This window comes from Myxine glutinosa, chromosome 10 (assembly GCF_964187855.1).
Source record: "Myxine glutinosa chromosome 10, kmMyxGlut1.1, whole genome shotgun sequence".
NCBI lineage: Eukaryota > Metazoa > Chordata > Myxini > Myxiniformes > Myxinidae > Myxine > Myxine glutinosa.
This window is the reverse complement of record NC_136270.1, coordinates 82153459-82179616: the sequence shown is the minus strand read 5'-3', so window position 1 is coordinate 82179616 and position 26158 is coordinate 82153459. Positions and strand designations below refer to the sequence as shown.

General features: G+C 47.1%; 1 protein-coding gene across 1 annotated transcript in view; it reads right to left on the bottom strand.

Moving 5' to 3' along the window:
- PLCG1 (phospholipase C gamma 1) overlaps positions 1-26158 on the bottom strand; it is a 208036-nt gene that overhangs the window by 14961 nt on the left and 166917 nt on the right. Inside the window, exons 27-29 of the mRNA XM_068126684.2 lie at positions 10311-10535; positions 8539-8687; positions 1197-1311 (exon numbers count right to left, since the gene is read on the bottom strand). Coding sequence (XP_067982785.1) covers positions 1197-1311; positions 8539-8687; positions 10311-10535 — 489 coding nt within the window. The remainder of the gene's footprint in view (positions 1-1196; positions 1312-8538; positions 8688-10310; positions 10536-26158) is intronic.

Here is a 26158-nt window from a genome sequence, read left to right as displayed (position 1 = left end):
CAGGAGAAAAAGGAAACACAAACGGCATAGTGGAGGGAGAAAGCAGATGGAGATAGACAAACAAGGGATGCAGGTAACGATGAGGGGTAAGGGAAAACGCAAAAGGTGGACAAGATGGATACATAGGCACGATTTTGGGAAGGATGGGGGTGTTTTAACGGGTGTATAAAATATCATGGTTTTGGATGCGGGATGATTTGAGATGGTGGTGAACAGCTGTCTTAAAGACCTTGAGGGAAGAATGACATTGTATCTGAAGTCTCCTGATTACACATTGCTTTTGGCTGAAATTGCTGTACAACTTTGAAGTCAGATCAACCCCCCACTCCATCTCCACTTGCACCCCCAATTGACTTATTAACATAGAAATCTTTCATTCCTGGTACAAATTCATACCGTTGAACAGGAAACTAGAACACACACTTGTGGATTCCTGGCATATAACTTTGGGTCAGAAGTTGGCTTGGGCCGATATGAACTTTTGGGCCTGGTCCTAAGTTTGAAATCCTTTTTTGCATAAAAGGTCAAGGCTTGTGAAGATCAAGAACACAGAACCAATCAGGATGCAACAAGACAAAAGGAACATTTTGAGGGAGGAAGGGGGGGGGGGGGGGGAGTAGGGAGTGGTTTAACAAGGGTAGACAAGGTCATGGTTTTGGATGGGGAATGATTTGAGATGGTTTGAACAGCTGTCTTGAAGTCTTGGAGGAAAGAGTGAGATTGAAGAGAATGTGGGAGTTGTTTCCAAAGTTGGGGAAAAAGAGGAACAAATGAGAGGAGATGAGCAGGAATCTGGATTTTGTGAGTTTCACCAAAAGGTGATGAACGTGGACTGAATGATGGCAAAGTGATAGGTCCATATACTTAGCTTCATCATGGGACATACCAATAACCTCGAAGGTCTTTGTTTCCATGGCATCAAGGTGTGAAGGTGTGAAGAAGGGGCACCAGCCCAGAAATGAGAGTAGTACTCCATAAAGCTTTTTGACCCCTTTTGCAATGAAATATCAAGTGTGAAACTGCACCATTGTATTCAGCATACAAGAATCGTCAGAAAATACCCACTTCCACGTATTTGGCAGATCCGTGGCACAAAAGTAAATTAAATCTATCCATCTCTGATATTGTAGCTTATGGCCTACGAGAGTTGTGCAACAGCAGAAGGTTTGTTTCCAAACATGTTTGCGGATACGTACGCACGACCTCTGTCCTGTATTTGCTGTAGTCATAATCTGCCCCACAGAGCTCCACTTCCACAAACGGGCAGGCAATTCCACGGCCCACCTTTGGCAAATGCTGTGCACCCATAATCTACACCACAACAGAAGGATGGGAGTGGTGAGGGAAAGCATATATGCATGCATGGTTATTGAGTACTATTGCACACTGGAGAGGCTGCAACATGGAGGAGTCAAAAAACGTATCACTTTTGAAATATTTTCAGAGTTAAAAACATGACTTCTATTCCAATGGCGTTTATTAATGCTCGTCGAGAGCTAGGAAAAAAGTGAAATACAGGCTGGGGATTGTGCGAGATTGTGCTTTATTATAATATTTCATGTGGTGTGTGTGTGTGTGTGTGTATACTGTCGGACCCCGCTATTTGTGGGGGATACATTACTGGGAAAGTGCCGTGAATTGTGAAACCGTGAATGGCAGGGCATGTTTCAATGGAAAAATGGAGATTGCTTTCCAAATTGCGAAAATCCACGAATGTTGAGGCAAACTCTGCAAATGTCATGGCAAAATCTGTGAATATTGAGGCAAATCCACGAATGTCGATGAAAATCCTGCAAATGTCGACGAAAATCCACGAATGCGTGCCGTGCCATTATTTCAATGGGGAAAAGGGAGACAGCTAATTGCACTAATAGATATTGTGGACTGTACAGTAACTTTCAGTGTTTTCATTCTGTAGTTGTTTTGTAGTTGAATTGATTCTGTTGATTCTGTAGATTCTGTTGAATTGATTCTGTTGATACAGTTGATTCTGTAGTTGAAAAGTGTTTTCATTCTGTACAGTAACTCACAGGGATTACATGTTATCCAGCCGGTGGAATATCCCACGAAGCTGTTCAGTGTGAATGGCAGGATATCCCACAGAGCATGTCTCGAAGCAATGTTTACCATGTGAACGTTGGGATATCATGTGAAGCAATATTTACCGTGTAAATGGTGGGATATCACGTGAAGCTTGCTTGGCTGTGTAAGCTGTGAAAACGCGAAGCACAGAGCCACAAATGTAGAAGCAGGTCATGCTCGCTGCTCGTAGATGTTTTTTGCGTATGTCCAGCTGCTTTGTGCGTGGCTGGTAAAAGATGGGTTTTATAACTGTCATGCCTGTGGCTCGTGAATTTTTTTTTTGAGCCCACGAAAAAATGCAAATTCACGGGACATCGGGCCGCAAATCGAGAAGCAGGTCACAATTTATCAACCGCAAATACGTGGAACACGTGAATAGTGGAACCGCGAATAGCGTGGCAAACAGTATGTGTGCATATATACATATATATATATATATATATATATATATATATATATATATATATATATGTTGTGGTTCTGAGATCCAAATAAATCCTCCCATTGTTAAGCAGTTAATTCATAGTTATATTGTTTAGTCTAACTGTTGAAAGACCAAGTTGATAGATCTGCATTGCGATTGTGTCGTAAGAAACCCCAAATATATTTTTTTATCATAACACATTCCTTTTTACCATCTTTTACCTTTTACCCTTTTCCCAAATTGTTTTTCATGGTTTTGTTTAAATATTTATTTAAATATGTTTAAACCGCAGCCGTGATGCTGACGCCGCCCCCCCCCCACCCCCCAGAATTTCCATGTTTTAAACGTTTCCCAGTGTGTACCCTGGATAAGAATAGGTACGCCGTATCCCTGCGTGTCGTAAGAGGCGACTAAGAGGGTTGGCGTCAGGAAGGGCATCCGGCCATAAAAACATTGCCTCAAAAAGAGAACCGTGACAATTACAACTACATGTGGGCAGGGTACAGCGTGAAGTGGAGATCGGTTTCTGAGGTTTGGGACATGGAATGTAGGGACAATGACAGGGAGATCAGGAGAAGTGGTGGAAGGGAAGTGGTGTGAGAATGGTGAAGGGTAGGCAGGGACAGAAATACAGGTTTGTGTGGCAAGGGTGCCTGGAGGGCATGAATGGTGTTGGTGTCCTGTTTTATGAGGAGTTTGTAGACAGTGTGGTGAGTGTGACTAGAGTGAGTGATAGGTTGATGATGGTGAAAATGATGATTGGAAAGCTCTTGGTGAACGTCATCTCGGGATATGCTCCGCAGGTTGGTCGAAGCGATGAAGAGAAGGACAAGTTCTGGTGTGCGATAGAGAAGCTGATGGAAAACGTGAAAGCTGAGGAAGTTGTTGTGGTAGGAGGAGACCTAAATGGACATGTGGGAAGGAGTATGGATGGTTTTGACGGAGTTCATGGGGGTTACGGATATGGTGTGAGAAATGGAGAAGGTGAAAGGATTTTGGAGTTTGCTGATAGAGCTGATTTGTTGATTTGTAATACTCAGTTCCAGAAAGAGGATAATAAGCTTGTTACATACACGTCAGGTGGGTCGACGACAACCGTTGACTACCTGATGGTGCGTAGGCGAGATAGGGGGCACCTCCGGGACACAAAGGTGATCCCGGGGGAGGAGGCTGTTTCACAGCACCACTTGGTTGTCTGCGACGTAAGGGTGAAAGGTGTGAGGAGAGCTCGGCGGGTGAAGTACCAACCGAGAATGAAGGTGTGGAGGTTGAAAGAGATGACAGTAAGGGAGGCATTAAAAGAGAGGCTGAGTAGGGTCGAGGATGATGTGGTTGAGCTTGAAAGTGGTTGGATGTCAATGAAAGCTAGTCTGTTGGGAGCTGTTGGTGAGGTATGTGGATGGACAAAAGGACCACCGAGGCACTCGGAAACATGGTGGTGGGATGATGAAGTTGGAAAGAGGATTGACGAGAGAGGAAGAAGTTCAAGGAGTGGCAGAAAGCGAAGGGTACGGGAGCAGAAACAGCAGAGCATGAAAGTTATAAGGCAGCCAGGAAGGCTGCAAAGAAAGAGGTAGCAAAGGCGCAGGAGGCATGTAGGAAAATGTTTGGAGAACGCTTGGATTCGGAAGAGGGTCAGAAAGCAGTATTCAGGATTGCAAAGCAGATAGCGAAAGAGAGGTGTGATGTGATGGGGGTGAGTTGCTTGAAGGATGAAGTGGCAAATTGTTGTCGACCCAGATGGAATTAAAGGAAGATGGAAAAGATATATGGAAATGCTGTTGAATACAGAGAATGAATGGGATGGCAACATAGAGAGTAACCCAGTTTTAGGACCGGCAGAGAAGATAACTGAGAAGGAAGTTGAGGAAGCGATAAAAGCAATGAAGGGTAGAAAAGCGGGAGGGCCGACAGGAGTTGTGGGAGATATGTTGAAGGCAGCAGGAAGTTGGGGTGTGAAGAGAATGACAGAGATCTGTAATCTGGTGGTGAAAGAAGGCCGCATTCCAGTGGGTTGGGAACTGAGTACCCTCGTCCCTCTATACAAGGGGAAAGGTGACCCCCTGGAGTGTGGCTCGTACCGAGCGATAAAGTTATTGGAGCATGGAATGAAGGTATTGGAAAGGGTGTTGGAGAGGAGGATAAGGAAGAAAGTGAAGATCGACGAAATGCAGTTTGGATTCATGCCAGGAAGAGGAACGACAGACGCGCTTTTCATTGTGAGGCAGTTGCAGGAGAAGTACATGGAGAAGAGGAAGAAGTTGTTTCTTGGGTTTGTTGATCTGGAGAAAGCATTCGATCGGGTTCCACGCAAAGTATTGACATGGGCATTGAGGAAGTTAGGAGTGGAGGAATGGTTGATCAGAGTAGTGATGGCAATGTACAAAAGAGCGCGCACAGCTGTAAGGACGAAGGACGGGAACAGTGGTGAGTTTGAGGTGAAGGTGGGAGTGCATCAGGGGTCGGTACTAAGTCCACTACTATTTGTAGCTGTGACGGAGGTGCTGGCTCAGAACGTAAAGGAGGGTTTACCATGGGAGTTGATGTATGCAGATGATCTGGTGTTGATTGCGGAAAGTATGGATTGACTGAAGGAAAAGATGAACACGTGGAAGGAATGTATGGAGACAAAAGGTCTGAAGGTGAATATCGGAAAGACGAAGGTGATGGCAAGTGGTAAAGCATGTGGTGAGGTGGAAAGAACTGGGAAGTGGCCCTGTGCTGTGTGTAGGAAGGGTGTCGGAGTGAACTCCATTCAGTGTACAATGTGCGCTGAGTGGGTTCATCGCAAATGTAGTGGTCTGAGAGGGTCATTAACCAGTGTGGCAGCTACATTCAAATGTAAGGTGTGCACAGAGTGAGCTGCAGATGGAGGAAATGTTGAGTTGGATCTTGGAGACGGCGTGAAGCTGGAAGGTGTGAAAACATTTTGCTACCTCGGAGACATGCTGAATGGAGAAGGTGGATCAGACTCGGCAACGGTTGCTCGAGTGAGATGTGCATGGAAGAAGTTTCGGGAATTGAGTGGCGTGCTGATGATGAGGGGAGTGTCGTTGAAGCTGAAGGGAAAGGTGTATGCTGCATGTGTGAGAAGTGTTATGATTTATGGGAGCGAGACATGGGCAATGAACGTAGAGCAGCAACGAAGGTTGGAAAGGGTGGAAATGCGAATGGTTCGACGGATGTGCGGAGTATTGTTGAGAGAGAGGAAGACAAATGATGAATTGCGAAAGATGATGGGAATAGAGCCTGTGATTGATGCTGTGAAGAGGAACAGGTTGATATGGTTTGGTCATGTGTTGAGGAAGGATGAAAGTGACTGGTTGAGAAGAGTGATGGAAATGAATGTAGAAGGAAGTAGAAGACGGGGAAGACCGAGAAAGACTTGGCTAAAGATGGTGGAAGAAGAAATGCAGGCAAGGGGGTTAACAAGGAGAGATGCAGAAAATAGGGCAAAATGGAGAAGATTGTCATGGGGAACGCTAGGCTAACCCCCGCTCTAGCAGGGAAAATGGCCTTTAAAATGCATGTTGTTGTTGTTGTTGTATTCCTTTTTACTATCGCCCAAATGTTTTTCCTCAACCACAAAGGCATTATTCCCACAGCCCCCGTAACCATTTTACGAGCGGTTCTGACAAAAGTTCACACCATAATCACATACTCGGGACCGATTCTCCTCATGAGCGAAGAGGGTTGTTATCGGGCATGTTTCACGAGCGCTTCCCGAAGCAGATCGCACCAAGAAAACAGCCCCACACATATATGAGGGGAGGGGCGAAGCAAAGAGTGAGGAAATTTGGGGAGTTATAAAAGGGTGTTGCGTAAAGTAATCTGAGAGACGGAGGCAGAGAAAGAGGTATTAAAAGCTTAATTATTCAGTCATCGATTATTTTTATTACTCGCACAACGCGAGCCTTTCCTTTCTCTAGTATTTCCTCTTATGCGTCCTTCCCTCTATCATTCCTTTCATTTTATCGGTCCGCTCACATTATTTATTTCATTCTTGTTCGTGCTTTGCTGGTTGTCTATCGTGTGCGGTTCGTCTTCATCGTTTGGTCTTTCTTGCATCTACTGGGTCTGTCCTTTCACACTCTTCCTTCTACCATCCAACCTCACACACCTTCAGTTTCGCGGTCCCACATTTGATAGCTCAGTCGCTAGACCCTCTGTCCTATATATGAAGCTCAGGCTGTCCCATATATGGGACAGAGATGCATTCTCTACATGCGTCTCCTGACAGGGCACCTGAGCTTCATGATCCCCTGATCCCTGGGAGGTCCCCTGATACAAAAGCAAAAAAAAATCTAAGACCAGTTGATCTTGCGGACCATCGAGTAGAAGTGCTGTATCGGGTTTCAGAGCAATCAGTTGGTAAATAAGGGATAAGTAGGTATCCAAACTTTCAGGGGGTAACCCCCTCTGGGAGTCCCCATGGTCTGAAATCGAAAAATCGAAGCCTGAGCGCTTGCGTCGGCCATCGATGAGAAGAACTGTATTGGGTTTCAGAGCAATCAGGTGGTAAATAAGGGACGAGAAGGGATCCGAGGTTTGGGGGGTAACCTTCCCTCACTCCCTTCTGGGAGCACCCACGATCTGAAGCCTGAACGATTGTGTGGGCTACTCTCTTGTATTCCAAGTTTCAGAACAATCAGCCGGGTGATAAGGAAGGAGTAGCAAAAATTGCAAAATGTTAATGGACGGACAACTGGACAGAGGGACAGGCATCTGGACATCACGACCCACTTCATAAGTTCATCTCTTCGAGAATCGAGATGAGATGACCTAAAAAGATGTAAGAGTGGAAAAGCAATAACCAGCAGAAAGCAATACGTTTTGCAACTTAGAGAAAATATCTACGTTTTGCACGGTATATTTTTGAAAGGGGTATTTCCAGAATTTTCAGATGATACAAAGTTTGGGGTAAGATAAATAATATTCAAGAAAAAGAAAAGATGCAGAAAGGTTTCGATGACTTAGAGGAGCAGGATAACGATGGCAAGATGGACTTTAATGTATGAAAGCATAAGATGATGGGAATTGAAAAAAGAAAGAAGAATTGGAGGGTTTCTTTTTTTAAGAGCAAAATGCAAATGCAAATTGATTCGAGCATGTAAATGAGGTAAGGGACATTGGAGTAATTGTAGAGAAGAAACTCAAGCTGTCAGTACAGTGACAGGCAGCAATTGGAGCAATTTCAGGATATATTACAAGTTTAAGGAAATAGTGACGATCTCGTCAAAATACTTAATTGGTTTGAATATACGAATATAACAGTGTTCAACTGTGGTCACCTTCATATACAGAAGGACGTCTTTTCTTGTTGGAGAAGTGCATATTAAATTGAGATAGGATAAAGGTGATTTTTAAGGTGTGAAAAAGAAGTGTTCAAGTAACTCGGGTAGGATTCTTCATTTTGGATGTTTTGTCTTTCCATCCCAATCATACAACAATACATCTTCATTCTCTCGTTGGACCCAGCCACAACTTGGAGAGATTTGTCGATCTATGCAAATTCTGGCCAATTTGCATCCACGTTGATTGGGCTCCACAAAATAGTTGCTTCAGGTTCACCTTGGGATAGAGTACATTTGGCAAGGATTGTGCTTGCGAATACTTTCGTTCACCTGAGAATCGATTTGTGATCAGCACTGAATCGGCCATGCACCGTTTCTCATGCGAATCCACACAAAGTTTCACACATTCAACTCATTTAGCCCATCAGGATAAGTGGACAGTAGAATAGATAAGTAGAATTGTCCACAAAAATAAATAAATAACAGATTCCATTCATTTCAAAATTTCATTTTAAACAGCAGATAATGTGTTAACCGATCTTGATTAACTCCCTGGGATTTCCAACAAACAAATTGTCGGTGTGGCCGGTTTTACAGGTGATCACTTGTGATCTGAAGTGAGATGTGTTTGTTCGTCTGTATTTAGCATTAAGATGAAGATGCAGTACAGGCTGAATGAGCAGTATTCTTTTGTTCATGTCTGAATTGTATTATATTTCTCTCGTATCAACAACCTACTGTAAGCTGGATGCTGATTGGTTCCACAGTGTGCAAGGTGTTTTTGTCAAAAGGGTCGAACAGCTCCTGCCGCATGACATGAGGCTGCAGCACGTAGCCACAACTTCCACTGAGCATGAACAGGGCCTGGTTCAGTTGCATGGGCTTGTCTGGTGGGTGAGGTAAAAAACAGGGATGTGAGGTAATAAAAAAATACATGTAGTGAGTTATTGTACTGATATCTACCTGCCTTGCACAGATTAAAAATCCATGTCATCGACCATGTACTTTGATCTTGAGGCCAAAGTAAACGTGCTTATGTTTATTGATTATTTATTTCTAATATTAAAAAAAAAGATGACGGCCTGGTTCCTAGATGTAGGCATCCGCATATGATGCCCCTTCCCCACGCATGCTGGTTCATACAAGTCAATATTGTCAATGTTCCTAATATGCACTCGGTCATTATTTATTACTAGCAGAAGTACCCGGCATTGCGGGGGAGGGGAGGGGGAGAGGGAAGGGGAGGGGAGGGGAACGGGGGGGGGGGGGGGGAGCGAGCCCCTTGGCAAAGCGAGCGATTTTTTTTTTTCATAGCGTCATAGCGTTCATAGCGTCATAGCGTTCATAGCGTCATAGCGATTTTTTTTTTTCATAGCGTCATAGCGTTCATAGCGATTTTTTTTTTCATAGCGTCATAGCGTCATAGCGTTCATCGCGATTTTTTTTTTTCATAGCGTCATAGCGTCATAGCGATTTTTTTTTTTCATAGCGTCATAGCGTCATAGCGTTCATAGTGTCATATCGTTCATAGCGTCATAGCGTTTCATAGCGTCATAGCGATTTTTTTTCTTCATAGCATCATAGCGGTCATATCGTTCATAGCGTTCATAGCGATTTTTTTTTTCATAGCGTCATAGCGGTCATAGCGTCATAGCGTTCCATAGCGTCATAGCGATTTTTTTTTTCATAGCGTCATAGCGTTCATAGCGTCATAGCGTTCATAGCGTTCATAGCGTCATATCGTTCATAGCGTCATATCGTTCATAGCGTCATCACGTGATCGCTCTGAGCGAATCAGCGCCCACCTGCTCTGATTCCGTTGATTCCGTGCGCTGAAATGCGCTGAGGTAAATATGAATAAAAAATATGGATCGTCAAATATTTTGGGTTCGGCCATGTTCGTCCCAGGCCCAATGGCCATGTCTATGCCAAATATCAAGCACATAAGCCTCTCCGTTTAGGAGTCTATCGGTAACATTACAAACACACACACACACAAACTGTGTTTTATATATATAGATATACTTGTAATGTAATTGTATGACCTACCCTGTAGGGGGTAGTAGTGAGTGACAACATCTGTTTTTCGCAGTCTGCAGACAAACACAGCCACTGAGCTTGGGGAACTGCCGTCACCTCTCAGGGCACTCTAGATACCAACGAAGCTGCAATGTGGCGTCGATGGTATCAAGAGTGTCCTGGGAGGTGATGCCACACTCAGCTGTGCATTTCCTAAGGATGCTAAGCGATGGGGATTGTCTGTGCTCTTATCCTTTTAAAATGCTGAACGTCAAGCAAGGGAGTATCACGCACCATTTTTAAAGCCTTTGGTATGACCTGGCTGGGGTTTGAACCGCTGACCTCTCATGGAGACGACGCTCTAATCAGTACACCATGGAGTCTGGTCAGTTGGCATGTGGTACTGCTTTAGTGCGCTCTACATATAATTTAAGACCTTCATTAGGTATTACGAACAGGCATATAGAAAGACATCAGCACATGAGACTGACCGGGTGTTTGGAAGTTCAGTGCCACAAGCTGGCTACCACAGAGCCACAACGGCAGTGGATCGTAGTTTGACGAGTCGAGGCGCTGACCCTTTGGATACACACGGCTCAACTGCCGGCGATTATAGAGCAGGAACTTCCTGCCCTTGTTCTTGCTTGTGTATTTCTCGGCTTTTGTTTCAGGGAACGATGACATATCCTTGAAGCAGGCTCGCTCAGTCCCTATTTCTGCAACAACAAAAGGTCTAACAAGTTATATTTTGCAACAATCTTCAGACAAATCATATTCACTAGAGCATTAGGGATATTGTTACAATGCTGACCATTATGATGTTGTCATATAAAACCCAGCGGGATCACTCATGACATTCATGGAGGGTGTCGTCAACCTATCTTACTGAGTGTAAAGGTGGTACTAGCCAGGATTGACATTGAAATGCCTGAAGAGTACGTTGGGATAGGCACCAACTGCCACCAATATTAATCTTTAAAACATATATTTTGGGCTCATGGTGGATGCTGACAGGATGACCTAGAGGTACACACACTCGCCTCTTAGCTGTCTTGCCTGGGTTTGAATCCTGACCCAGCTATAAACTGTCAGTTCAGTGTTTCACAGGCAGGGCAATTCATCAAGGTGTCTGCCGTCCTCAGATGGAAGTTAAACCGGGAGTCATGTCTACCAGCATGTGCTCGTGGATGTTAAAGATCCCATGGTGTGCTTTGCAAAGAGTAGGCGAGTAACGCCGGGACTAGGGACAAATTCCAAATTCTTGCCCCAACTAGGTGAATGTCAGACCTGGCCAAGCCCAGTTCATGAAAGGCTTGGGCCAAGCTTCCCCTGGCCGACACCACAAGGTGGGATCATCGTCGCCATTAAAGAACAACAAAAAAAATTTGGGCTCAAAGGTGGGGTTTGTAAAAATTTACATGCAAGACAAAGACACAAGGGGAAATCCACGTACTTAATTATTATTTACAAAGATATTGGTAGACATTGGACAAATATGTATAGTATTCAGGATTGGAACCTGGGTATCGAGTAAAGTGAGCCATGGGCTGATGGGAATGGGAAACAGGTCAAACTAGAATGGCACTCTGGTAGAGCGCATTCCCCTCCGCCAGGCTGAATAGTTTATGTTTTGTATCCCACCGATAGGCCAGATCTGGATCCGGACCTGAACTGGATCAAATCGGCTTGTTCTCGTCACCGAACAAACTCCTCCACCAAGTTTTGTCGCATCTTTGAGACGTCGTGCTATATATCGTTTTTGGCCCCATCTCTCAATGGTGAAGAATCACTTAATAATAATAAAAAACCATTGTATCCAGATCTTCACCAAAATCAAATCAATTAGTCCTTGTCAAACACCCAACCTGTCTGCCAAATTTCATCCAAATCCATCCATAACTTTTGAGATATCCTGCTCACAGACAGACAAACAGATCAAACAAGAAAAATGTAGTGCACAGCACGATACTTGTGCAATCCAAATAAACAATAGTTCCCATGGAAACAGCAATTTGGTAATTTGGAAAATTTGACCTATGAAGTGTTTTACATGATGGAATGATGTGCATTACAAATTTGGTTAATACATTTTCTAATTGCCGACTAATAAATTGTTTTACATGTTTTGGATGGTATTGACCTTGACCTTCGACTAATTTTGACAAGATATTATACACATATACGACACATGCGTACAAATAATCTGTGTAAGTTTCAATCTGATATCTTGAAAATTCCTGAGGTTTGGCAATACTTAAATCACACAAAAATACCATTTGATTATAATGGGGTGAAACTGTTGTCATGGACACCATTGTCTCCTTGCCGCGTGGGACCTGCCTCCTTGCCGCGTGGGACCTGCCTCCTTGCGGCGTGGGACCTGCCTCCTTGCGGCGTGGGACCTGCCTCCTTGCGGCCTGGGGCCTGCCTCCTTGCCGCGTGGGACCTGCCTCCTTGCCGCGTGGGACCTGCCTCCTTGCCGCGTGGGACCTGCCTCCTTGCCGCGTGGGACCTGCCTCCTTGCGGCGTGGGACCTGCCTCCTTGCGGCGTGGGACCTGCCTCCTTGCGGCGTGGGACCTGCCTCCTTGCCGCGTGGGACCTGCCTCCTTGCCGCGTGGGACCTGCCTCCTTGCCGCGTGGGACCTGCCTCCTTGCCGCGTGGGACCTGCATCCTTGCCGCGTGGGACCTGCCTCCTTGCCGCGTGGGACCTGCCTCCTTGCCGCGTGGGACCTGCCTCCTTGCCGCGTGGGACCTGCCTCCTTTCCGCGTGGGACCTGCCTCCTTGCCGCGTGGGACCTGCCTCCTTGCCGCGTGGGACCTGCCTCCTTGCCGCGTGGGACCTGCCTCCTTGCGGCGTGGGACCTGCCTCCTTGCCGCGTGGGACCTGCCTCCTTGCGGCGTGGGACCTGCCTCCTTGCCGCGTGGGACCTGCCTCCTTCCTGCGTGGGACCTGCCTCCTTGCCGCGTGGGACCTGCCTCCTTGCCGCGTGGGACCTGCCTCCTTGCCGCGTGGGTCCTGCCTCCTTGCCGCGTGGGACCTGCCTCCTTGCCGCGTGGGACCTGCCTCCTTGCCGCGTGGGACCTGTCTCCTTGCCGCGTGGGACCTGTCTCCTTGCCGCGTGGGACCTGTCTCCTTGCCGCGTGGGGCCTGTCTCCTTGCCACTTAAGACTTGTCTCCTTTCCACGTGGGACTTTTTAATGTGATGTGGGACTTTTCCTCATGCCACTAACCAAGATGAGCAGAACCTGAAAAAAATAGAGATAATCAATTCATTAATTAGTTTAATATATATCGTTACGTTTGTGGGGGGTAGGCATGAAATACCTTAAGAAAAGTCAGAATCGTATAAATTAGCATGCGCCGAGTGTCGTGAAGAAGAAGAAGCCAACTCAATGTATCTAAGTAGGGTTGAATGTCCGGTTAAGTGTTTAGGTGTCTCCACATGGAGGAGTGGAGTTGTGCTATCTAGGTAGGGTCTGTAAGGTTAAATTCCCGTGTACGTGCTTGCCTCCCTGTGTTTTTTCCCTCATGTTCTCATAAAACTCAGCTGGCCAAGCAATGGACTCATTCGCTCACCACGCCGCCAGGTCCGACAGACCCAGCACATTTGCCAATCGGCAAGTAAACCCCGACGTCATCGAACATTCCCGAACAAAGAGTAGACTCTGCCCCCCCGAGGACTCGTAATGAGGAGGCCACGCCCTGGCCTTCGTGATTGGTGGAGGCGCGATGGGATGATTGAGTAGCACTCAGTGATTGGACAGAGTGTGATGTCAGTGGTCGAACATTCGAGAGCTGAAGGGAAAAAGACGACATCTCGCCATCTTTGTCTCTCTCTCTTCTGGTCCTGGCGTTCATTGGAGGCGGTCGCATTTTTCCTTTGTTCTGGCTTGGTCGTGGGCGGTGGCACATCTTTGGCTCGTGTGCGCTTGTGGGGAAGAGACTGGGCAAGAGATGTGTCGGGGCTTGGAACTTTCACGTTTTAGCGTGAGGAGGAGGTGTTGGTTGACGGTGGTGCTCTTAGGAGACGGACGACGTTGCGAGCGAAACAAAGAAGGATCCTGCCTGCTTGCTTCACGCTGGCGGCTGGCTACGGGCACGGTTCCACGCCATCTTGTGTGCTTCCCGCGCGGTGACTGGTTCGATGACCAGCAAGCCCTACCAGCCATTTGGGGATGCAAAGCTAAGTGCTGGCTGGCTTGAAACGAAACATCATTTATTTTTACTTTTATTTTCCCTTTGTTTGTATACGAGTCTGAATGGAGACATCTCAAATTAGGAAATAGTTTTCACCTCACATTCATTTTAATTGCTTGCATTATTTTCATTCAATCATTATTTGTTGACTTTCAATTTCTTATCTTATTTAGTTTTTGTTCTGTGGGTTCGGATTAACCCCGTGTGTTCCCGATTAGATAAGGCTTTGGGCCTTTCCCGCACGCGCCAAAGACAATCCCGCCAAGGTTTGAAATACGTCTCGGAGTTAAAGCTCGTTTCGGCTATTCGTCTGAGGCTGGTGTTCATTGGCCACGGACAGGACTATATATTGGAGACAATATATATATTGTCGTTATATATATATATATATATGTATATATATATATATATATATATATATATATATATATATATATATATATATATATATATATATATATATATATATATATATATATATATATATATATATATATATATGTATATATATATATATATACATATATATACATATATATACATATATATATATATATACATATATATATATATATATATACATACATATTGGAGAGCTTCTTAGCTTTGTACTGATGTGTTTTACCAATGGGGGGGCCTTTTAATCATGATTGGTGACCCTCAAGTGTTATTGCAGAAGGCCCTCAGATAGAAGGTCTAATGGGGTCTACAGGGTCTTTGGGTCCTAAAGATTCTTAGAGTTATAAAGGGTCTAAAAGGTCCTAGTGGTCTATAGGGTCTACAGAGTCTTGGCATCCTAATGGGACTTAGGCTCATAAAGGGTCCTGGTGGTCTTAAGAGTCCAAGCGGTTTTAAGGTTATAAAGGTTATTTGGAGTCTTCAGGGTTTTGCTGGGTCTTAGGCTTCTAAAGGATATTAGGGGTCTAAAGGGTGATTGGGGTCTTAAAGGGTCTGAAGGTACAAAGGTTTAAAGGGTATAAAGGTCAAAAGCGTATAAAAGGTTTAAATGGTCTCAAAGGTCTTGAGGGTCAACAGGTTTAATGGCTCTAAAGGCTCTACATGTCAAAAAGGTATGTTCCAATAATCCGTAATTAATAGAGGCAATTAATAGAGGTAGTCAAGGTCCAACAAGCGTTACGCCTAGGTCCCCCGTCGGTGAAGTGATGCGAGTTGACAAAGTGGAAGACGCAAGGCGGCCATCTTGGATTTTGACGTGGCGACCCAATTTGCAATAACGTTCTTCCTTATGCGTATATACACCCACACACCAGATTAGACGTTAGTAGTTCGTTTATTTTTCAAGATATTTCGCTCACAAGGTTCAGACATATACATGGTGGTGGCCATCTTGGATTTTGACGTGGCGACCCAATTTTCAATAGCTTTCTTCCTTATGCCTAGATACACCCACACACCAGATTAGACGTTGGTACTTCGCTTATTTTTAAAGATATTCCGCTCACAAGGTTCAGACATACATGGCGGTGGCCATCTTGGATTTTGACGTGGCGACCTAATTTTCAATAGGGTTCTTCCATATGCCTAGTTGCACCCACACACCAAATTAGAATTCGGTCCTTCGCTTACGCACGCACAGACGGGAAAACCATAGTCCCCCTTTTGCTCCGCGGTGCGACGGGGTACAATAATAAGTAATTAATAGACATACCTACGGGGGTCGACCAAGACTTCACCTCAACGAAGATTCTCTGTCCACCCTTGTTTTTCAGTTTTATATACAGTACTAGCAGAGTATCCACCCCCCTGGGTTGGTCGAGTTTGCATATCATTTGCTGAAAAAGGTAGTTTGTCTTTTGCAAGAGGAAAATAGACGTTTGTGTAGTGTGTGCCGAAAAGTTTATAGATGGTCTATAGGGGACGATCCAAAAGTAGGTAAGGTATAAGGGGGTCGAAAGGGTCTAATCTCTCAAGCAAGAGGGGGAGGGGGTCTAAAAAGTGCGAGTGGTCTTAAGGTCGAAATGGTCAGGGGTCCAAGCTAAGCTGTCTAACATGTCTGAAGGGTGTAAATGGTGTTAATGTCTAAGGGGTCTAAAGAGATTAAAGGGACTTAGGGGTTTAAAAATCTAAAGTGTGTGGGGTCTAAAGGGTACAAAAGGTCTGAAGGGTAAAAAGGTCTAAAGATGTCCGAAGTGTCGAAAGGGACTTAAAGGTAAAAGGGATGTATAGGGGTCTTTAGAGGTCTTAAGAGATTTGGGGATTTTAATGATCTTGCAGAGCTTCAAGTGTCTTAAGGTTTTAGAGCGTCTTTGGGGTTGATAGGTATAGAGGGGTCGAAGCCCTTAGGGGCCTAAAGGATGTAAAGTCTAATGGGGCCTAAATGGTGTTAAATTGTATTCAAAGGTTAAAGGAGCCTGGGCAGTCTGAATGGTCGGAAGGTTTAAATTTAAAAGGTACATTCCAATAGTACGTAATTAATAGACGTACATGTGTGTAGTCAGCGTGCAACTGATGTTTAAACAGTATGTAATTAAGAGATATATACTGAGGCTTCACGGATGGACGGACGGACGGTTTTACAGACTGACCGTGTTTATCGTTTTTCATCTTGATGATACATACACAAATTCATGCCCTGATATACATAGATATCAAGTGAATCAGTTTAAAATTGACGATTTATGTGACTTGACCTTTGACCTCAAAAATAATACGCCTCCTGCTTGTCACTCACTACCTCTACCACTTGGTGAAGTTTCGTGATGATCGGAGTGAAAATGTGACCGGTAGGCGATTGACATTTGATTGATTGACAGACAGAATAACAGACCAGACCAACTAATATACTTGGGAATCTTCGATTTTGCAAGTAACAAAAAGACAGGGATGAAAACATAACCTTCGTCCACCTTCAATGACAGAGGTAAAGATGATCAGTAAATAAAAAATAAAAATAAAAGTCTGGAAGAGAAATGAGTAAACAAGAAATGTGTCGTACATTGCACAAGACTTGCGAAATTCCTAAAACAAGCGTTATGCCTAGATCCCCCGTCGGGGAAGTGATGTGAGTTGACAAAGTGGAAGACGCAGAAAACATGCTATGATATTGTTACAGACACGACTTTGATGTTAAAGTGGGCCGAGCGGAATGGCCGTCGTGTCCGCACAAATTACCCGACTATACTCGACGTTGACGAAGTCGCGCGATGCTGGCTCAATAAGAAAAAGAAGACACCCGGCTGGATTACAATAACACAATACGACACCAGGGGTTCAGTTCTCAAGACCTCCGGAGGAGGTTATATTAAGGCGGAAGGTTAGATTACAACTACAAGAGGGACAGCATAGAAAGACAAGCACTTAGACACAATCTTATATTATTCCCAACAGACGACAGATAAACGGGACAAAGCTGACTCACACGGGGATTGATGGAAAGGACAGGCGGGTAGCGATGGCTCCAGGTGCACCTGGGCTCAAAGGTCAGAATCGACTCGGTCCGGTCCAGAGATGCGGGGAGGTCGCAGCGCTCGGATGGCGTCTTGTCTGCTCAAGCTGGGGGCGCATCTCACGTCACATCCGGCGCGGGGCCGCGTATATCCGGCGGGGAGTGACACGCCCTCGGCTCGTTAGCTCCGCCTCGTGGAATCGGCACGTTGCTTCTCATTGGGTGCGTGCGGGGGGTTTACCAGGCTCCGCCCTTGACGAGGAGCTGACAAGGAGCCCCTTCGTGGTAACCCCGTGGAGCGCATGGTCTATGGCGCTAATCGAGCCGGTGTGAGGACGCATCCTCCCCCGCTCCGCCGCCATCTCCTCTGTTGTTGTTGTAATTGTTGGGGAAGAAGATGGAAGGAGGTATGGGAAAGGTCCTAAACTCACTACTGATGCCATATAATCACATTCTGGTGCAACGAAGAGTCATAATTAATGGAAACGAGGCCTTAACTGACATAGAATAAGAATAACTAGGAAGATGTCCGAAAGTTGTCTACGTGTGGTGCGGTGGACCTGGGCACGACATTTAATGGGGGAATAAGGGGAAGGTCGGCTCTACTGATTGTTATTTACATGCAATGGGACTAGGGAATGGGGGATCGGGGAAAGTTGGGGAGTATTGGAGAAAATAGGGGAATATTTACAAGCGGATATGGAGGCCAAATTCCATATTCGCAACATTGCACCCTTCTCTACCCTCGGGGCGTCCCGACCCGATAAATTTTTACCTACTTTAGTGTGGCACGCAATGTAGTTCCCTCTACTATTAACTCTACCCTGAGTGCGACAGTTTTACAGATATTCACAAATGAGTAAATATGTCCCCCTGCGACGTTGCACCCTTCTCCTCACAGAAACACACCCACAGGATAACCGAATCCGGAAAGAATTCTCAAACTAAACATACAGCCGGTAGGGAGCATTATTTACAAGACTACGCTGCTATTTACACTACGATCCAGGACCTGTTTTTGGAGGAACACATGCAGATGTTATGCATAGAGAGAGCGCGCTTGCCAACATCGATACACCAACCCACGAGTGCTCTGTGGCCGACGGCCTTTAATAACGTGCAGAGCACCCTTCCCGAGCATCAACAGCACCACCCCACCACCAATCGGTGCAGTCACCATTGTTCATTGGAATAAAAATAAATTCGACAACCCCTAACCCTGCAGGTGTCTCTTGCTCTTCTTGTGGTGCACTTGGTGGTGTTAACTATTAGTGGTTCACCTGTATGGCATAGGTGCCACGTTGACCCATAGGTCCATCCCCGGGTGGTACTTGGCCGCAAACGAACTGCGGTCCATTGTGGGTGGCCACAAACATTGCGGTCCATATGGTGTATCGATCCCGGCAGCAAACAGCGAAAGTGCGGGCCCACAACTGCGCAGCCAGCACCTCTCTCTCCTCTCTCTCTACCCCAAAGCCAGATCCTCGGAGGTGGGAGACAAAAGAAGCAGACAAGTGAGTAAGGTGGTAAGGGCGCAAAAGTGCACGCAATGTAAGGTGATGCACACTGGGGGCACATGGGAACCAGGTGAGACAGGTACGTTCCTATCGTACGCCCCCCCCCACCAGGTAACCTACATGGCCCCTCCCTTACCCCTTACTGCATCCACAAAACACAACACTACCCATAAACATCTACTTTACAAATCGACAAACATCCCTACTGTCTTCCCCGTTCCTCCCATAAACCAAATTCGTCTTCTCTCCCTCCTAACCAATCAAATTTGCCATTTTCAACTCTCATCAAAATTTGCCATCTCCAACTCAACATCATAATTTGCCATTACCAATTCATCATCAGTCCCTCCTAGGGAGGGAGAGATGGAATCACCCCAATGTCTCATCCACGTCGTGATGCGTCTCACAAATCCAACAGCAATTCTCATTTCTGCAACACAAACAAAGAAAACACAGGTGTGGAGTCATCATCATCACCACAGGTAAGTGGCTGCGTATGGTGCGACAGGTTCTTCAATCCTAACTATTTCCTAAATGACTTTAACAACTTTACACTACCCGGGGTCTTTCTCCGGCCAAACCATTGGCCCTCTTACACTACGGGTTCTAAAAACCAATTCCCATTGGCCAAACTGTGGTGCTCTTCAATTTGGGGTCTCACTCCCCCGATTCATCTCCTGGTGCCCTCGCACAATTTCTGGGCTGCGGCGTGTACCTCTCCCAGTGGGTCTACCCACCTGCACACCTCCACCACTGCAGTTGCCTCCGAGCTTACCTGCTCCTTACCCTAACCTAACTACCTGGGGAAGGCCCTCTGGCTCTCTCCCCACTCGGTGCCCTCTCTGGCACTGGGCTACCCGGGTCCATCCTCCGGATCCTCGGGCCCCATCCACAACTCTACCGGCTCCCAGAGCCCACCTGCGGCCTCACCTGGCCGACATCCTCACAGTGGTGGAGTGCTCAACCAACTACACACACTAACAGGCTACACGCCCAGCCATTTCCACAACACTAATGCACCCATTCACAACACCATTCTGCAACCGCACCACAGATGCCAATATCCAACCACAATTTACCTGCACCCTCTACCTAACACTTACACTACCCGCCCCGGGTATCCGTGATGGGGGTCCACTCTTCCCCCATCCACACCTTCGCACCATGCACACCACTCCGTACCACTTACTCCAACTCTCTCCACACACCTGTACCTGCACACCTGTGCTCTCACACCTGGTGCCACCGGCACCCTTCTCTCCCCAAGCGCATTCGCGCTGATCCACAACACTCACTACTCATACACTACTCCACACACCTGTCCAGTTGCACACCTGTGCAATCACACCTGTTCAATCCTCACACACACAGCATCATCTCAGCTAACTACTCCCTTCTGAAACTTGCGCTTCCCAGTCGTCCCTTTAACTATTGCGCTCCCTCGTCATTATCATCCACACTAATCTACCTGCGTCCCCACTACAGGTATCAGTCACTAACTAATCTTAACGTCACCTAATGTCATCTTCTCTAGATCCCTATCACACAATATCCTAACCCACCCGGGCTAGTTTTCACTGCCATACACCCCATAAGCTATTGCTCCTTTGCCCCCACATGGGAAGGGTGGCAGGGATGCCATCCCACCACATCGGGGGTCTCTCACTACCAATTTTGCACATCAAATTTCAACAAATCAAAAATTTGCCAATCACTACCCATCATCTGCCAATCACTACTGCCAATCCCTTGCCAATCATCAAATTTTGTTTTTCTCTAATTTTGGGTCCAAAACACTAACCTCATCACCCAGTCGACTCACTAATACCTCTCGGTGCGCCAATCCCTGTCCAAAGCCCGGCTTCGTAAAGCCAAGCAATGGATGCTGGTTGTTTTGTGCCAGCGGCTGGATACATCCGGCACTCGGTGCAGGGAAGGAGGTTTACCCGGCCCGAGATCCCACGCACCTTCTCGGCACGGAGCCATCCAATGTCCCGATCTCGACCTGCCGGAATTCCTCAACAAAAAGTGGTCGCCATGACGACTCTTTCTATCGGGCCGCCCGCTCCGCCTATTGGAGCACAGACGTGGCCGTTCAAAGCGAGGCCCAGCGTGGATCGCGCACGGCGGTTCTTTCGAACCCGCCGTGGCTCGGATCCCCGCTGGTTCTCGCGGCACGCGAAGCCCGGCACGCACCGAGGGCCCGCTTCGGCTAAAAGTCGACCTGACCTTTAACCTGTGTAACGTCGATGCTTCACCTGCATGCTTACACCCCGCAGCCCGTTCCTTGCTCATACATGCAGCTGTTCCCATTCTCCTTGTACCGTTCCTTACACACCCAGGTACACCCATTCCACTCACAGCCTTGGTCACACACCTGACCACCGAACACTTTGGCACACATTCGTTGGTCGCACACCTCACCAATACACCGCTTCGCACCCCCTCCTCGGTCACCTCCTCTGTGACAATCACAGGTGTGCCCTCATTCGCACACCCAACCACGTGCCTCACCACCAATTCCAGCGTGCATTCCCACTCACGCTCTACCATTCCAGGTGTGCATCCTTCCATCCCAGGTGTACATCCTCTCTCACCTGTCACAACTAACTCACGCTCCATGTCACTCTCACTACTCTCACCCTTACTCTTGACAGCGCACTCTTTCCTCGTGCACCTGTCCGTCACACACCTTTCTCGCTCACACTCTCCCGTTACACCCTCTGTAACACTCACCACAGGTGGACACTCTTCCTTACTTCTGACAGCGCACTCTTTCCTCATGCACCTGTCCGTCACACACCTTTCTCGCGCACACTCTCCCGTTACACCCTCTGTAACACTCACCACAGGTGGACACTCTTCCTTACTTCTGACAGCGCACTCTTTCCTCATGCACCTGTCCGTCACACACCTTTCTCGCGCACACTCTCCCGTTACACCCTCTGTAACACTCACCACACCGCGCTTCCATGTGCCCCCTCGCACACGCGCTACGACCGACTCACTCTCGCCAGCACCCTCACTCCTTGGCACGCACTTTTTCCTCACACACCCCAGAGTCGGACTTTCTTGCACACCTCCATTTTCGCACACCAGACCTGTCGCACACTTCACCAACGGCCTCTCACGAACACCCGGGTCTATCTCGACCCCCAAGCCTCTTAAATCACCTGGCGCATCATACGCACGACCATATTGGTCACCACTTACACCGGGTCCTCTTCCTCTTCGCTTCTCCTCCATCACCTGCGAATCCCTCATCCGGTTAACGAGCACATCACGATCCAAACACAGACTTTGGACCAATTCTTTTATCTCCTCTTTTATCTCTTTGTTATCCCCTCTCCGTCGCTTCTTAATTTCGCTCACCCCTTCTTCCACTTCTTCTAATTTGTGCCTCACCTCTTTTATTCCCCGGTACGTCTCCTCAAGCTCGTCCTCCAAGGCTACCTTGACCGTTTCCATGTGCGTCCTCACCTGCCGGTCCTTCGTCTCCATTACCTCTATCACCTCGTCCAACCTCGTTGTCAGTCCCTCACGTACCATCTGACATTCCCTCTTCGTCGCTACCAAGTCATCTTTTAGTTCTTTCTGTGTCGCCTTTAAACCTCCTAATACCGCAGTGTTCCTTTGAACCTGCTCCACTAACTCCGTCTGTCCCACCGTCAGCTGCTCCACCTCCTGCGTCAGGTCCTCTATGCCCCCTTGTAACTTTACAGTCCCCTTTCTCACCTCCTTCTCCATGTGCTCCTCACAGTGCCTCACCTCCTCGCGCACTCCTCCGACCTCCTCACTCACTCCTCTTCTGATCTCCTCTCCCATCACTTGCATCTCCTGCCCAGATGCCACCCTCATCTGCTCCATTTCCTCCCTGTGAGCATCCAGTTTGGTTTCTACCCCCATTCTGACCCCCTCTATCTGCTGCTCCATTTGTTTAACTTCCCTTTCCGCTTGGTCCCTCATGTCCCTCAATTTGCCTTCCATACTGTTTTCTAACCCCTCTAACCCATTTTTCACTCCCTCTATTTGATTCTCTTGAGCGGCCATTCTGTTTTCTACCCCCGTTAACCCATGTTTCACTCCCTCTATCTGATTCTCTTGAGCGGCCATTCTGTTTTCTACCCCCGTTAACCCATTCTTTACTTCTTTTATCCCGTTGTCTAACTCCTCAAATTTCTTTTCTAATCCCTCACCGGTACCCCTCATTTGGCCCTCTAATCGCCCACTATTAACCCTCATTTGCTCACTCTGAGCATCCATCCGGTTCCCCATTACCCCCAATTGCTCACTCTGAGCATCCATCCGGCCCTCCAATCGCTCACTATTCTGGGCCATAAGGGCCGTCATTTGTATACAAAACGAGTTCCAATCCATCGGGGGCGCTGCCACAGTCGCCGGCGCGGTGACCAGCGAGGCGCCATTTTGCGTGCTTGCTACCCTCGCTGTTTCGCTCTCCTCACGTGTCTCAATTTGGTCCTGGACCGACCCTGCTTCACTCTCCGCTACCGGACCCCAGCCGTCTTGATCCGCCATAGCGCGACTTGCAAAATTCGAGTTTCGTAAAACAAATCCAAATTTTTTTTTTTTTCGTTATAATTTCGGCGAGCGCAGTAACCGCGGGACCGCGCTCCGGCTCGATTTTGTCGAGCGCAGTACGCGCTCCGAACCGATTTTCCCTCCCAAAATTTGGGCCTAACTAATTTAGTCCCGGGTCCGAATCTCACTCCTCGACACCAATTGTTACAGACACGACTTTGATGTTAAAGTGGGCCGAGCGGAATGGCCGTCGTGTCCGCACAAATTACCCGACTATACTCGACGTTGACGAAGTCGCGCGATGCTGGCTCAATAAGAAAAAGAAGACACCCGGCTGGATTACAATAACACAATACGACACCAGGGGTTCAGTTCTCAAGACCTCCGGAGGAGGTTATATTAAGGCGGAAGGTTAGATTACAACTACAAGAGGGACAGCATAGAAAGACAAGCACTTAGACACAATCTTATATTATTCCCAACAGACGACAGATAAACGGGACAAAGCTGACTCACACGGGGATTGATGGAAAGGACAGGCGGGTAGCGATGGCTCCAGGTGCACCTGGGCTCAAAGGTCAGAATCGACTCGGTCCGGTCCAGAGATGCGGGGAGGTCGCAGCGCTCGGATGGCGTCTTGTCTGCTCAAGCTGGGGGCGCATCTCACGTCACATCCGGCGCGGGGCCGCGTATATCCGGCGGGGAGTGACACGCCCTCGGCTCGTTAGCTCCGCCTCGTGGAATCGGCACGTTGCTTCTCATTGGGTGCGTGCGGGGGGTTTACCAGGCTCCGCCCTTGACGAGGAGCTGACAAGGAGCCCCTTCGTGGTAACCCCGTGGAGCGCATGGTCTATGGCGCTAATCGAGCCGGTGTGAGGACGCATCCTCCCCCGCTCCGCCGCCATCTCCTCTGTTGTTGTTGTAATTGTTGGGGAAGAAGATGGAAGGAGGTATGGGAAAGGTCCTAAACTCACTACTGATGCCATATAATCACATTCTGGTGCAACGAAGAGTCATAATTAATGGAAACGAGGCCTTAACTGACATAGAATAAGAATAACTAGGAAGATGTCCGAAAGTTGTCTACGTGTGGTGCGGTGGACCTGGGCACGACATTTAATGGGGGAATAAGGGGAAGGTCGGCTCTACTGATTGTTATTTACATGCAATGGGACTAGGGAATGGGGGATCGGGGAAAGTTGGGGAGTATTGGAGAAAATAGGGGAATATTTACAAGCGGATATGGAGGCCAAATTCCATATTCGCAACAATATGATATTTCGCTCACAAGGTTCAGACATACATGGAGGCGGCCATCTTGGATTTTGACGTGGCGACCCAATTTTCAATAGCGTTCTTCCTTGTGCCTGGATACACCCACACACCTGATTAGAAGTTGGTACTTCGCTTATTTTTCAAGATATTTTGCTCACAAGGTTCAGACATATATATATATGGTGGCGGCCATCTTGGATTTTGACGTGGCGACCCAATTTTCAATAGCGTTCTTCCTTGTGCCTGGATACACCCACACACCAGATTAGAAGTTGGTACGTCGCTTATTTTTCAAGATATTCAGCTCACAAGGTTCAGACATACATGGCGGCGGCCATCTTGGATTTTGACGTGGCGACCCAATTTTCAATAGGGTTCTTCCTTATGCCTAGATACACCCACACACCAGATTAGAAGTTGGTACTTCGCTTATTTTTCAAGATATTCCGCTCACAAGGTTCAGACATACATGGCATCAGACATACATGGCGGCGGCCATCTTGGATTTTGACGTGGGTTGCACCCACACACCAAATTCGAATGCGGTCCTTCGCTTACGCACGCACACACGCACGCACGCCCGCATGGACGGACGGACATACGGACGGACGGGAAAACCATAGTCCCCCTTTCGCTCCACGGTGCGACGGGGGACAATAAGTTGTTGACTTTTGGCCTATGTTGACCTATTGACCTCAAAATCAACAAGCTTCTTCCTTTTGACAAAGTTTGCCAATTGGTGAAGTTTTGTAAAGATCGGTTTAAAATTGTGACCTGTAGGCGATTGACATACATACAGACAGATACAGACAGACAGATAGAATAACGCACAAGACCAACCAATAAACTTGAAAAATCTTCGATTTTTGCAAGTAATAAAAAAGTTTTACATGAAAGCTGAAAGTAAAATAATTCAAACTAGAACGAGCAAAGATTGCGTACCCTCCCCCTACTTGTTTTGTGTGGTTTTATAGTACGTATTTTATTGATGTACTCACATTCTAATTGTACCGTACATACTTTATAGATGTACTCGCATTCTAATTGTACATACTGTTGCGGATCCCGGGTCTGTCGACGTACTAAGGGGGGGTTTATGACCCCGTTTCCCCTCAGACCCCGAGTCCACAGGGTCGTCGGCCGTGACTAAGTTCACGCCCGACGAGTTGCGAAGCAACTTCAATTGCCAATCTCCCAGCCACACGTCGAAGGGTTACTGGTCACTACACCCAAATACCTTCAAAGACACGCGGCCAGAAAGACAGGGTATTGAACCCCCTTGCAAATCACACCCAATTCTGATAGAGTGCGCCGAGCGGTTTTTGCGCGGGGCGAATTGCGGTTTTATCCTGTGTAGTTGATGGGCCTGAGTAGTCAAATTTGGTTTCGAACGATGCTAGGC